This window comes from Streptopelia decaocto (genome assembly GCF_964273445.1).
Source record: "Streptopelia decaocto genome assembly, chromosome: 2".
In the NCBI taxonomy this organism is placed as follows: Eukaryota; Metazoa; Chordata; class Aves; order Columbiformes; family Columbidae; genus Streptopelia; species Streptopelia decaocto.
Window position 1 is genome coordinate 158,695,101 of NC_138655.1, and position 14,787 is coordinate 158,709,887.

General features: G+C 48.5%; 1 protein-coding gene across 1 annotated transcript; it reads left to right on the top strand.

Annotated features, from left to right (window-relative positions):
• The first annotated feature begins 100 nt into the window (after positions 1–100).
• On the top strand, positions 101–14,742 carry ACAA1 (acetyl-CoA acyltransferase 1). The gene is made up of 12 exons (XM_082046811.1): positions 101–315; positions 2,672–2,765; positions 3,046–3,103; positions 3,860–3,939; positions 4,883–4,925; positions 8,179–8,277; positions 8,694–8,774; positions 10,626–10,816; positions 10,915–11,094; positions 11,989–12,044; positions 12,629–12,774; positions 13,659–14,742. The coding sequence occupies exons 1-12, from the start codon at positions 118–120 to the stop codon at positions 13,732–13,734; spliced, it is 1,302 nt and encodes a 433-aa protein (XP_081902937.1). The 5' UTR covers positions 101–117; the 3' UTR covers positions 13,735–14,742.
• The last annotated feature ends 45 nt before the right edge of the window (positions 14,743–14,787 follow it).

Here is a 14,787-nt window from a genome sequence, read left to right on the forward strand (position 1 = left end):
GGGAGCCAACCCCCGGGTTAAGCGTGGGGGGCGTGGCCATCCATGGAGTGGGCGGGGACATGCAAATGAGGTGGCGTGTTGGCGCCGTCCCGCCCCGGCGGCGGTGGCGGTGACAAGATGGCGGCGGCGCTGGGCGGTGGGGGGATGCGGCGGGCGCAGGTGCTGCTGGGGCACCTCGCCGGGCCCACCCCGGGGACAGGGACCGGGCTCCGGGCCGCGCCCTGCGGCAGCCACAGCCGGACCAGCCCGGACGATGTGGTGGTTGTGCACGGGCGGAGAACTGCCATCGGCCGCGCCAAGCGAGGCGGCTTCAAGGTACGGCCCGGGTTGGGGGGTCCTGCCTGCCCGCCCGCCCCCCTGCGCCTCCCGGGGAGCTGCGGGTTCTGGCCGCCGATCGCTGAGCCCTCTCGGGGTGTGGGGTCGGGCCGCTCAGGCACTGATCCCCCTCGGGTGGGGACCCTCTTCGCGCACTGACCCCCTCAGGCACTGACCCCCTCAGGCACTGACCCCCCTGAGGCATTGATCCCCCTCAGGCACTGACCCCCTCAGGCACTGACCCCCCTGAGGCATTGATCCCCCTCAGGCACTGATCCCCCTCAGGCACTGATCCCCCTCAGGCACTGATCCCCCTCAGGCACTGACCCCCCTGAGGCATTGATCCCCCTCAGGCACTGATCCCCCTCAGGCACTGACCCCCCTCAGGCATTGATCCCCTCAGGCACTGACCCCCCTCAGGCATTGATCCCCCTCAGGCACTGATCCCCCTCAGGCACTGATCCCCCTCAGGCACTGACCCCCTCATGCACTGACCCCCCGGGCCCTGCCCCGCCTCAGTTGGGGACCCCCGCCGTCCCCCCTTCTACGCAGCCGGGTGTCCCTGCTCAGAGAGACACCACCAGACTCTGTTGAGGCCGCATCTGGAGCACTGGGGCCAGTTCTGGGCTCCCCAGTTTAAGAAGGACAAGGAGTTACTGGAGAGAGTCCAGCGGAGGCTACAAAGATGCCGGGGGGTCTGGAGCATCTTTGTGATGAGGAGACTGAGAGAGCTGGGGCTGTTCAGCTGGAGAAGAGAAGCTGAGAGGGGATCTCATCAATGTTTATAAATATCTTAGGGTGGGTGTCAAGAGGATGGACCAGACTCTGTTCAGTGGTGCCCAGTGACAGGATGAGGGGCAACGGGCACAGACTGAAACACAGGAGGTTCCATCTGAATATGAGGAGAAACTTCTTTCCTTTGAGGTACCAGAGCCTGGACCAGGCTGCCCAGAGAGGCTGTGGAGTCTCCTTCTCTGGAGACATTCAAACCCACCTGGACACCTTCCTGTGTGATCTGCTCTGGTGACCCTGCTTTAGCAGGTGGGTTGGACTGGATGATCTCCAGAGGTCCCTTCCCACCCCAGCCATTCTGTGATTTTGTGATGGTTTTGTTGCTCAGGAGTACATGGCCCCAGTGCAGCAGGACCACTGGCACCCCCAAAAAGCTGCCAGAAGTTTCCTGGCTCCCCTTAAGGCCTGAGGTTTGTCTGTTCCGTGCTGCCTTTCTGTGCTGTGGTCAAACAGAGCAACTGCCTAGAAAAGCAGCCTCTCCCTCACTTGCTCAGGTACTGATGGTGCTTGGTGTAGACCCGCCACCCTGCTCCTGAAGTGGCTCTTCCTTGCTGGATGGCACTCGGGGCCCTGACCGAGGCAAGAACTCGGTGCCAGTTGGCCCCAAAGGTTATAAGTTACCTGCCATTCTTCAGAACAAGTGTTGTCACACCCCCAGTGCTTCACCGCCAGCTGAGGGTCTCTTGCGTTTCTTTCACAAAATGAACGCGGAGGCTCCATTTGCAAACTCTTGCGACGTACCTCGCCGTAGTTTGGCTTCAAAGGCCCCACAAAGCGTCCTCATATAAAACCGAGCTAGGTAGGAAAGCAGCGTGTGTTACAGTGCTTGAAAGATATCCAGAGTAAAAATCACGCAGAATAATTCTGCTTTTGTAGGAAAAGGACAACCGTGATGAGCTGAGAAGTGGAGTAGAGCTGTCTGAGCATTGTGCAGAGGTCCTCTGAAGTAGTGTGAGGGTGAACTGGTGACAGGGCAGGTTCTGGTGTTTAAGTAGAATCACAGAATCATTTCGGTTGGAAGAGACCCTCAGGATCATCCAGTCCAACCGTAACCTAACTCTGACACTAAACCACGTTCCTAAGAACCTTATCTGAACACCTTTTAAACCCCTCCAGGGATGGTGACTCCACCACTGCCCTGGGCAGCCTGTTCCAATGCCTGACAACCCTTTCCATGAATAAATTTTTCCTAATATCCAATCTGAACCTCCCCTGGCACAACTTGAGGCCATTTCCTCTCATTCTATCGCTTGTTACTTGGGAAAAGAGACCAACCCCCTCCATGCTCCAAGCTCCTTTCAGGCAGTTCAGCGATCAGAAGGTCTCCCCTCAGCTCCTGTTCTCCAGCTGAACCCCCAGGTCCCTCAGCCGCTCCCATCACACTTGTGCTCCAGCCCCTTACCAGCTTTGTCGCCTCCTCTGCACTCTGTCCAGTATTTCAATGTCCTTTTTATGATGAAGGGCCCAAAACTGAACACAGGATTCATGGTGGGGCCTCGCTAGTGCTGAGTACAGTGGCACAATCACTCCTCTAGTCCTGCTGGCTGATCTCCTGTGTTATTAGGACACTACACCCGATGAACTGCTGTCTGCGGTGATGACAGCCGTCCTTAATGATGTCAATCTTCGTCCTGAGGTCCTGGGAGACATCTGTGTGGGTGAGTGAACAACTTCCATCCCACCTGAAACTCCTGGGCTGGACAGTTCTCTGGGACCAGCTGCTCCTGGTCTCCCATGGGATATTTGCAAATATCACGGGGTTGGTGTGTAGCGGTAGGTCTATGAAACCAAAATTTTGCCTGTTCTGTTGGGTGGTTGGGCTCTGATTTGAGTGCTGGGTGGTACCGAGCTGTGGTGACGTTCACGTCCCCTCGACACCTGCAGCAGCTCAGCGAGGGAAATGCAACCGATTGACCAGAATCGTGTCTTTGCACTCAGGAAACGTGCTGCAGCCTGGAGCTGGCGCTTTGATTGCAAGAGTCGCGCAGTTCCTAAGGTAAACTCTGGAGCATATCGAGGTTCTTCCTCCTGTTTTCAGGCCTTGGCTACGGAGCAGCAGTGGGTCAGAGGTTGTGACAAGGCTCACGTGCTCCTAAGATGTTACAGCAAATCACCTTTTGCCTAGAAATGAGACTTTGATCGTGTATTTGAAGAACTGTGCTGGGTTTTGGAGAACCCTGTTGTTGAAGGACAGGGAGGCAGAGATGGGGCTGATTAATCTGCTTGGCCTGCCTGTGTTGAGCCTTTTGTTGTGGGCTCCCAGCTGTACCTGCTGCTTTTCTGCTCTGCATGGGCCTGAAACTGTGGAGTTGTCTCTGTTCGTTCCCCAGTGTTGTGGTTGATGGTTTATACTGAGCTGGATCCCAGCTTCCAATTATTTCAGCCAGTGTCTATTGCCAAGTGCTTCTATAAATCAGTGTATAACCACTGCTTTGGAGAGGTGCAGATGCAGCCCACCAGAAATTATGAGTATCGTAGAGCTTTCATTATTTCTGGAGGGCCCTGCTTACAGAGATCTGAACACAGATCTGTGGGGAAACAGCACTTAGAGCCACTTGCAAATCAAGTTTGGAAATTATCTATGAACTTTGCTTTCTCTTGGTGCAGGACCAAATGGGACAATCAATATGTCAAGGAATCTGTCTGGAACTTGAGGGTTAAAGTTTAATCGAGTGGCTTAACGCTCTCTTTAGAGGTTTGGTTTGTTGTGCGGTTTTCAGTGAGTTTTTGCCAACGCTGTTTTATTTTCTAGTGGTATTCCAGAGACGGTGCCGTGCTCGAGCGTGAACCGGCAGTGCTCCTCCGGGCTACAGGCCATTATCAATATAGCTGGTAAGTGTGATGGGCACTCACAGTCAATGCTCTCCCCACCCCAAGTGCTTGTTTCTCCTGCCCTCAAATCTCTCTGGGCAGTAAAAACACCGGTCCAGGTTGCCCAGAGAGGTGGTGGATGAACCATCCCTGGAGACATCCCAGGCCAGGCTGGACGGGGCTCTGAGCAACCTGAGCTGGTGAAGATGTCCCTGCTCATGGCAGGGGTGACACTGGATGAGCTTTGAAGGTCCCTTCCAACCGAAACTATTCCACGATTTTATAAGGTCGTCTGCCATGAGGAATTTTCAGTGTGTTGTTGGCTGAATACTTGTATCCTTGAGCGGGTGAGTTTGCCCCCAGAGTAGTAACTTGGTTCTCTGAGGATGAGTTCTACCATCACTTCCACATCTATCTGAAAGGAGGTTGTAGAATGGAGGGAGTTGGTCTCTTCTCCTAGGTGGCAAGTGATAGGAAAAGAGGAAATGGCCTCAAGTTGTGCCAGGGGAGGTTTAGATTGGATATCAGGAAAAAATTCTTCATGGAAAGGGTTGTCAGGCATTGGTACAGGCTGCCCAGGGCAGTGGTGGAGTCACCATCCCTGGAGGGGTTTAAAAGGTTTTTAGACGAGGTTCTTAGGGACACGGTTTAGTGCCTGAGTCAGGTTAGGTTATGGTTGGACTCGATCAAGAGGATCTATCTAACTGAAATGATTCTATGAGTCTGTGATTCTATCAGCAGCATCTAGAAGGGTCCCTGCTGTCCTCTCTGGTTGCACATCAGGTCACAGTTGCTCTTCAGCCCCACCAGCTCCTTGACCTGCTCACGTTTGGGCAGGTGGGAGGGTGGTGAGAACGCACCTTTCAGCTGCAGCGAGTGCCTCAGGCGTTCAGGAAACCGCAGCTGGGCTGGAAGTGCTTTTGCTCCTCACAACAGTAAGGATGTTTCTGTGCTGCTCTTACAGGTGGCATCCGAAATGGATCCTATGACATCGGCTTGGCCTGTGGGTAAGAAAGTTCTTTGTGGCACTTGCTGATGCTGCCTGATGGTAACGCTCAGTCCCTGTGCGATAGCCCTTGTGTAAGGAATTAGAAACCCCTTCCATCCAGATCCGTGTCCCCCCGCGAGGAAATAAACGCTGTCCTTGTTTGACAAATGGGTGGATAAACTCTAAAATTAAGTGGTGGCTGCAGGTGCAATTCATGTGTTTCCAGAGGCTGACGAGTACTTTCACAGATTGGATCATCTTTAAGGGTTTGAGGGAGGGAGCTTTAAAATCCTTTAATTCCCCTGGAAGTTCTGGTTTTGGTGACCTGTTTGCTGGGGTTGCAGTAAGAGGCTGAGTGTCTCTTACAAACCTGCAAAAGTGTGTTTTATTAGGGTCACCACTTGTGTGCAGAGCTCTGGCAGCCTGAAAGAGCCCTGCCATAATTAGCTTGTTAACTAACTTCCAGTTAACTGGTGTCTTAGAAGACCAGGAGCTATCTTGGATAAAGAACATCCTGCCCATGCTACTAATGGTTCTACAGACTTACAGATGTTTTTCTGCAGTGGATGGGCATGTTGTTCTTTGCTTCAGTCTTAACATCATGGGAAGTGTTTGTTTTTTAGAGGATTATGTACATATTATGTTGGCTTTGGAGAAAATAACTTGTGACCACATACACATTTGCTTCAGAAGGATGAATTTAAAAAAAAAAGTATTCAGTAATCCTGAGGCTAAAATATTTAGTTTCTCTTTTTCTTTACCTTTGTAACTCTTAAGTCTTTCTTGAATTATTACTGTACACAGTCATCTGGTAGCCCTTAGGTAAAATATTTATATATACAACTTCCCAACACCTGCATATGCCTCCTTGAGCAAGATGTGATGCTGAGAACGCCCTTCTCAGACTGCTGTGAAATAAACAGCTCAGAAAACAGGCATGTTCCTCTGATATAGGGTGAGCACTTGGTGTTCACGGCAATGCTGGTGCTTGAGCTCATGATGCTTTTCACTTGATCACTTTAACACACTCTTTTCAACAAGTTCCTTGTCAGTGTGCGCCAAAATTAGATGCTTAAAGGTACTGACAGGCTCAAAGGGTTTGGGATCCGGCCTTTGCACCTTTGGACATGCAAGCCACCGCTTTTCATAGAGTCATAGAATAGTTTGGGTTTGAAGGGACCTCCAAAGCTCATCCAGTGCCACCCCTGCCATGAGCAGGGACATCTTCACCAGCTCAGGTTGCTCAGAGCCCCGTCCAGCCTGGCCTGGGATGTCTCCAGGGATGGTTCATCCACCACCTCTCTGGGCAACCTGGGACAGGGTTTCACCACCTTCAGTGTACAAAATTTCTTCCTCATGTCTGGCCTGAATCTCCCCTCTAGTTTAAAACAACCACCCCTTGTCCTATTGCAACAGGCCCTGCTAAAAAGTCTGTCCCCATCATAATGATGAGGACATCTAACTGATGAGGATTTACAACTCAAGTAACAGGTCAACTCGACTAGTTCTTCATGGCCAAACTTATCAGTCAGTCTTCTATGAAGCCTCCTTCACCTCAGCCTGTCACAAGAACTACCCACTGCCACAAAGTGGACAGACTCCTGAGGGACACCGCCAGCCCCACATGGGACTGCTTCAGCAAGAAGACTCAGGGAAGACAATTTGCAAGTGCTCGGCCTTGTATATCTGACCCAGCATGCAGGCTCCTTCTGGTTTGGTCTTATGGATCAAAGAAGGCAGGAAGCAAGGGTGCAGACATCTATTGTCTGCATGGCAGTGACCCCCTTGGTTTTAGCTGTATTTTCTGTCTGCTTGGCAATGGATGTCCCTCACTGTGCCAGAGCTGGGTTCTAGCAGGGGTGAACCACAGGCAGACTGGGGGTTTAAGCAGAGAGGTCACACCCAGATCCACCTCCAGCATTCAAGTTGGCTGAAGAGCAAGAGGGTAAACCCATCCCATTTCTGCCAGTCCTGCAGCTTCAGAGCTGATCCAAGATTGCCATAGACCTTCTCTTCTGGGAAGAGTGGGATGCTCTGCTCCACATCAGTCACTCACACTGCACCAGCTTTACCACATCCACCCATCTCTGCCCAGCGACTCTTTTGACCTTTGGCCTGAATCTCTCCTCCTTTAGTGTTTAAAACTGTCACCCCTTGTCCTATTGCAACAGGCCCTGCTAAAAAGTCTGTCCCCATCTTTCTTACAGGCCTCTATTAAGTACTGAAAGGCTGCAATAAGGTCTCTCATTTCTATGGCATTGTGGGAAGTTTTTCGGCCTCTGCTATGCAAAGATCCTCCCTGAAGACATAAGATCTATACATTACAAATAGCGTTTATGAGCTGGGCTTATCCCAAGTCGTGCTATCCCCATGAGAGGACTCACCCACTCTGTAGGTGGAGACACTGAAGGAGAACACAAAAAGCTGTAGCTCTGGTTTGCTCTTACCTAAAACCTCCTTCAGGGAGCAGCTGTGCCTGAACTCAAGTAATGCAATGTCCTGGAGTTATTTTAAACTCCTGATAGTGCTTCCTATAAGCTGCTCAGGGAAAAGCTGTATTTTCTGCTTGTCTTGCATTTTCCTGGAATAGTTGCTTTGTTATTTACTCCTCATGAATGTATTTTAGTGGGGCAGAGTGGAATTCAAACCCTTTTCCCATCACAGGCTTCTCAGTCTGGACTGACTTTACAAAAGCTCGCTAGTCGTAAGCGATGCTGTGTGTATGCAGTGAAACTGGATATTGTCAATGTGGTAACTCATATGTAGATGAGAGAGCACAGCCTCTGGGATCTGCGTTTGAAATTCTTTGTGTTGCGAAATACAAATGGCATCATGGTTTGCATAATAGTTATTATGCTGCCAATCAGTTCTGAAACTGTAAATGGCATTTGATGGGTGTTGATAATCTGCGGAGAACTCCAGCCCTAGGACCTTAGGTTTTTTGTTACATTTCAGGACCAAAGTGCCAGAATCTTTAGTGATTCCTTCCTAGCTGTAGAAGCAAGAGAAATTAACTGTTGACATTGGTATCCTGTTCTTAGTCAAACACGGACCAGTTTAATCCAGCAATCTGTTTTCATTTTGTGGTAATTCTTATACTGATGACTGAAGAGCTTCTGCCTCAGCCCGTTCTTAATTATTCACTGCGTTTCTATAGGGTAATAGGAAAATATGTTGTCAAGATACTGAGTTTTGATCAATCTTAATTGAGCAATTGCCACAAATAGAGAATGAAAGCACTGGTAGCAAATTTAAATTTTTCTTGTGTTTAGTGTGGAAACGATGTCCCTCAGAAGTGCCAATAATCCTGGCGATATCAGTTCCAGTATGATGGAGAACAGCAAAGCTCGAGATTGTCTCATTCCTATGGGGTAAGTGTTTCCTCTTCCCAAAGTTTAAGGGTTTTCCAGCTGATCCGTCTCCTCGGGGACTGTTTCAAATCAATCCGAATGCGCTGAGCTCGGATCTGCATGTGTCGCCATCCTCCGTGGCTGTGGTACAGGATTAATTATGTGAAATGGGGGAAGGTCAGTGACTCTGATAAGGATTTTATTGCCTTATGTCTTAAGCTTAATGAGCAAAAAGTTGAGAGTGAGTTTTGAACCTTGTTTTGGTTCTGGATTTGATTCAAGATCTGCTTCTGCCAAGCAGTTCTAGGCTGAGAAGGCAGCGGTTTGTTTTGAGACTGAAGCCACTGCTCATACCTTGTGTTGTCTTTGTAGAAGCCAATGGCAGCTCCATGAGATGAGTCATTACGTTAATTCTGTGATGTTTTGTTTTTCCCCAGAATTACCTCGGAAAACGTGGCAGAGAAGTTTGGAGTTTCCCGAAAGAAGCAAGATGCCTTCGCCTTGGCTTCCCAACAAAAGTAAATGCCTTTTTTTTTTTTTTTAAACCTTTTAGTTAAGGAATAAATACAGCTAGAAAACACATTGCTGCTTCCCCAGAGTGGTTAAGCGCAGCCTTCGTGTTGCCTTTCAAAGCTTAAGAGCGAGTGAAGAAGCTTGAGAGGCTCAGAGCGAAGGTCAGTGCCTGTCCTGGGTTCTGCGATAAGGAAACCCGAGTCCAGAGATCTGGGAACTGCGTGAATAATCTTGTGCGTGAATCGCTGGGCACATGAACCCTGAGCAGTGGGTGCCCTGTGCTTTTCAGCACCCAAAGGACAGAACCTCCAGAAGGTTTCTGAACTGCGGAGCAGTATTTTCATCGGGCCTTTGGCTCGGTATCGCTTCAAACTGACCGTGGCACTGGTGGCAGCAGGAACCTTTCCTAAACTGGAATATTTAAACTGTTTCTAGAGAACTGAGCTTATGAGTAGAGTGTCTGCAGGTGTTTGGCTCCAAGTTCTACCTCTTGTAACCTTCCTCTGAGGTTAAATCACTGCCAAAGTCAACGCACCCCTGGAATCCATGGGGCTGCAGTGGCAACTCCAGTGGTAGGTGATACATTAAAATTGCTGCTATCAAAGAGTTAAACCAGACTTTCAGAGCTCTGTTTAAGCGTCGCCCCGGTCCAATTATTTATCTAATACAGGAAGCCACTGCACAGGCCAGTTAACCTTTAAATTCTGGCGCTGATTCTGGGGAACTCGGTGTGCCAGCCTTTCTCACTGACACGGGGCTGATAACGCCAGAGGGTATGGGAACGCGATCCTTGCACGTGAGGAAAGGGGCGATTTTCTGGCCGCCGTCTCAGGATGTCTGCGCAGTTACTGATCTGTCCATCAGTGCTCTGCTCTAACTCGCTTACCTGGGAGGGTGAAATATTTACATTTCATTAGTAAGACTGTAAAGTGATGAGAGGTTAAAACAAGCTCTTGGTCGCTGATCTGTAATCCCTCTAAAGGCTGCTCTGCTGCTTGAAGGTAAATCTTCTAAGTCAGCTCTGCTGTGGAGGTTTTTAAATACCTTGTTGGTATGAAAGATTAAAACGGTGCGCTCTGAGCTAATTTTAATTTAGCTAATTGCATTCTGTTTACTTACATCAGTTTGGCCATGTCAGTTGTTCCCTATGGCTAATGCTGCTGTCTCAGGGACCAGACCCTGTTTTCACTGCACATTTACTGCTAAATTCAATTATTCCCTTCCATGTAGTCCCACTGAACTATGCAACATGAATTGCAATCATTTTGGCTTGAAAAGTTACATCTAAATGCCAGAAGATTATACCCAAAGCCTGTGGTCTGAAGCTCAACTTGTCTTTAATAGGACAAAACTAGTGATGAGGGAAACTTTAGCCATTCCTTACCTTGTCAGAAATAATTAGCATTATGTGGAGGGCTTAGCCCACTTGCCCTGTTTAAAATCATAGATAATAATTGATGTTGGAATATGAGGAAGCATTGATTTTCTTTCAGTTGCGATGTGCCTGCACCCCTGGGCGTGCACAGCTTCATGCTGTGGGCTGGTGCTGCTTGGTCGGTCACAAATCTGTTGAAGGGAACAGGACGAGGATCTCGCTCAAAAGTGGGTGATCCCGTGACCTGGCTTTGCGGTGAAATGCCCATAATGTCAGTGATGTATTCCCCGTGATGTAGATTTAAGAAGTTTGTCTTCCCATGAATGAAAATAAGTGTTTGGTGTCTTCCCATCCACTGCTCAGCGATGATGTACCACTTTACCACGTCACACCTTAGTTCATTCTCCTACTGACTGGTTTCCTTTACATTCGTTCTCTCGCACTTCGGAGTATTTTAACCTCTCATACTCTTCTCTGACAGAGCAGCAAAAGCTCAGCAGATGGGCCTGTTTAAAACGGAGATTGTTCCAGTGACAACCACAGTTGTAGATAATGAAGGCAACCGAAAAACAATCACTGTGCACCAAGATGAAGGGATCAGGCCATCCACGACCCTGGAAGGCTTGGCGAAGCTGAAACCCGCCTTCAAAGAGGACGGTAGCACCACAGCAGGTCAGCTCCGCTGTCACATTTGTGTCATTCCAGTGGTTTATCTGCCCTGTCATAAACGTCCTTAGGCAAATAAGGTGTTAATAAATCTCTTCCAACAGGCAACGCCAGCCAGGTCAGTGATGGAGCAGCCGCTGTTCTCCTGGCAAAACGCTCCAAAGCGGCACAGCTGGGGCTCCCGGTGCTGGGGGTGCTCAGGTCCTTCGCCGTGGTCGGAGTCCCGCCCGACGTCATGGGCATCGGCCCGGCCTACGCCATCCCCGCCGCCCTGGAGAAGGCGGGTGAGGACCGCTCGCTGTTTGTACGATGGCAAATCCGACCCCGCGGGCTGAAAGTTGAGGTTCTGTTATTAAAGCACGTGTGGCTGTCAGCCATAGGAACAGTGAACTTAAGATCTGGAATTTCAAAGAGCCCAGCTGGGATTATTGTAATACTCCTCATTTGTGCTCGTGTATAAATTGTCATTTGCTCCCCTGGGACAAGCTCAGGATTAAATCCCTGCACAGTCTCAACAAACAAGTGATTTCATGTTCATTTAGTGCTGGTTTTTCTTCCTTAATGTGACCAGCCTGTGACAGGGGTGGTTTTATATATTTTCATGGCTTTGTTTGGTTTGTTTTTATTTGTTAGTTTTGTGGTTTGGCTTTGTTTTGTGGGGCTTGTTTGGCTTTGTTCTTGTTGGTTGGTTTCATTTCCTTTTGGGTTGGGCTTTTGTTTGTTTGTTTGCTTATTTGTTTATTTCTTTACAATTTTGGCATCTAACCAGCAGAACAGGCTTTCCTCAGGGTTCTTATCATACACATCAGGTTAAACAGCTTTTATAGCTGGTGATTATTGTTGAGTCCACTTGTTGTGCTCACCTATCGTTTTAGCCTCGAAATATCCTTCAACCTTTAATCCCTCTGCAAAGAAATCACATCTGATCTAAGGAACCCTGGCAAACTCAGCGACCATAAACTGTGATGTTTTGTGGTGTTTAGATGTTGTACATAAACATGTTTTACAAGTAGAGACACCCCACATGGAGCTGAGGTCCCCTCTTACTGTCACCAGTGGAGTGGAACTATAATAGAACTAGAATTCATCAAGGGAGGCTTTAAGTGACTTATTCTCTTCGATATAGTCTTAAGGCAAAAATATATCCCCTTTTAAATCCTGACTTTTCTGAACCGTAGGTCTGACTCTGAATGACATTGATATATTTGAAATTAATGAAGCTTTTGCAAGCCAGGTGAGTGATCATCCTGTTTGATATTTCAGTTTGGTCTCTGACGTGTTAGGAAAGTTTAAATTTGTAACACAGAATCAAGTTCTTTGTCCTGGCATTTTTGCTCTTAATAATACAAGTGGGTTCTTGCAATATGTTCCTGTTGTTTTTATGATGATTGTTAGTTAAAGGCCGTGATTAGCTGGAGAGAGACCAGAGAATGGTTTGGGTTGGAAGGGACCCTAAAGCTCATCCAGTGCCCCCCCTGCCATGAGCAGGGACATCTTCACCAGCTCAGGTTGCTCAGAGCCCCGTCCAGCCTGGCCCAGGATGTCTCCAGGGATGGTTCATCCACCACCTCTCTGGGCAGCCCATTCCAGTTTTTAACCACACTCATGGTGAAGAATTTCTTCTTTATATCTCATATAAATCTACCATCTTTCAGTTAAAAGCCATTACTCCTGTCACTCCATGCCCTTGTAAAAAGTGGTGGTTTGCTGTCCCTCTTTATGGACAAGATCATCAATTGTCCCTGTGCCGCTCTTGGCGGAGAACTAACGGGGTTCAGAGCATCTCCATGAAACCGTTCCCTGCGTCTGTCGTTCCAGGCCATGTACTGCGTTGAAAAGCTGGGCATTCCCATGGAGAAGGTGAACCCCCTGGGAGGAGCCATCGCACTGGGGCACCCGCTGGGCTGTACTGGTGCTCGTCAAGTCGTCACTTTGCTCAATGAATTGAAGCGCAGAGGGAGAAGGTGAGCGCGGAGGAACAGTCTGAGCCTTAATGCCTTAAATGTAGGTGACTTAGGCCCAGAAGGAGCCGTCTGTTTGGCTTGAGCTTTCTCCATCCCATTGGTGGTTTTGAAGATGAATTCCTGGGGGTTTCTCATTGTAGAGGGTCGTAACATCTCGGTGGACCTGAGTGCAGAGTCTCTTCTGGTCCAAGGTGGTGACATCTCTACTGTGCAGCATTAGAGCAGCGGCGTCACAGCTGCTGGCTTTGCAAGGCTGGGCTAAGTTGGGCTTTGTGGCAGCTTGGTTGCAGGATTTTGGGGTCTTCCTGACCATGTGGAAGAAACGCAGTGTCTGCTGCTGGCTCTGTCACTGCTGCCTTTGGTGCTGGCACATCCCGTGTCCCCACACTGCACCTTAGGACAAGCTGTGCCCTGTCCTAGAGAGGAGGGTGACAGTGATCACAAACTATTAAATGCCACGCAAATCAGGTGAACAACATTAAAATCTTGAAGTGGAAGAACTTGCTCTGCAATCTGTTTTCCCACAAATCCTACTGCACATCGTCTGACTATCCAAATTCCCTTGAACTTGCACACACCGAAGCGATGTGAAAGGCAGGGGTAGGAGGCAGGAAGGGAAGAGTTTCTTCCTCAGCCCATCTGAACCAAAGTGATTCTCCTACCTCAGCCTCACTGCTGGTGGTGGCCAAGGAGCTGCTTCTGGTCCAGAAAGTCGCAGAGTGAGAAACGTGTGTCTGCGTGCTCTGCAAACACCACCCCGCGACATCTCCAGGGCGCTGCTCCGGAGTTGGAATCTTGGTGACACAGCGGGTAGCTCACATTTATTGTATTCTTTTTTCTCCCCTAAACCTGATCTTAATTCCATGTGGTTTCCTTCATTTCAGAGCGTACGGGGTCGTATCGATGTGCATCGGCACTGGCATGGGCGCTGCCGCCGTGTTCGAGTACCCAGGGAACTGAACTCCAGCGCAACAGCTCGTTCTCTTCCTTCTCTAGTGACAGCAAGTGATTTGCACTGTGAAATCAAGTGGGTTCAGGGATTTGTTACTAGATGTACAAATTTTAGGCACAAATTGCAACTTTTAGAAAAAAATTGTACAGATCTACTCAGCAGGCAGGAAAATGCAAAACTGGCAAATGACATGGGAAGATAAATCAGTTCAGCTGAAGTTCAACTACAGGCCCTTGTGTGGCGATGAGGAATGAATATTTATAATGTAATCGATCTCTTTATTCTGTGAATATTATCAGAGAGACGTAGTTCATGGTACAGTATTTTTGTATGACATTGTCTAAAACGGTTGCTCACCATGAAAACAATTCCCGTGAAGAGGCTTTTCCAGAGTTTCCTTAAAAAGATCTCACCGTCTGGCAAGAAGTCAAGTCTAGAACAGCTTGTTCTGAAAGCGGCGCAAAGACTTAACACCTTTACGGCTGTGTCTGTCCTGTCCCAGTCGTAAGTCGGCTGTGCCTTAATTGTCCCTGTGCTGGATGTTTTATTGTTCTGCTTGTAACCGAGCTGCTCTGAAGCTGGAAGGATTAGGAAGTAATTTACTCAGGAGCTCTCAAAGTGTATAGAAGGGTTTTGGTGATTTGCTAGAAGCCAGGAATTGGAAAGCAGCCATTCTCTCTTTTATAACGTATTTCTGATTATCAGCTTGTGTGAATCTGACTTAGAGGCCAAGTTTCTGCTTAATAACATTTACCTAACATAAAACAGGTCTCAGCATTATTCTTCCTGCAGGCACTACATGAACATCAGCAAAATCATCGTGTGGTAAAATTCTCCCTGATTTGTTCTTGCTCTTATGAGGACTCATCACTGAAACTCAGAGCTAAAGCTTGAAAAAGAAATGTACTCATTGTCTTTGATATGTTAGAGAAGTTTGAATTTGTAACATAGACTCAAGTTCCTTGCCCTGGCTCTTATTTTTGCACTTAATAATACAACTGGATGCTTGCAATATGTTCCTGTTCTTTTTATGACAATTGTTAGTTAAAGGTCGTGATTAG

What these genes read in the sequence shown, in the direction of transcription:
- ACAA1 (XM_082046811.1), top strand. Translation starts at nt 118, where the DNA reads ATGGCGGCGGCGCTGGGCGGTGGGGGGATGCGGCGGGCGCAGGTGCTG. An exon ending in CCTGGGAGACATCTGTGTGG is followed by an intron (nt 2,766 to 3,045) that starts GTGAGTGAACAA and finishes CTTTGCACTCAG; the next exon opens with GAAACGTGCTGCAGCCTGGA. An exon ending in CGCCGCCCTGGAGAAGGCGG is followed by an intron (nt 11,095 to 11,988) that starts GTGAGGACCGCT and finishes TCTGAACCGTAG; the next exon opens with GTCTGACTCTGAATGACATT.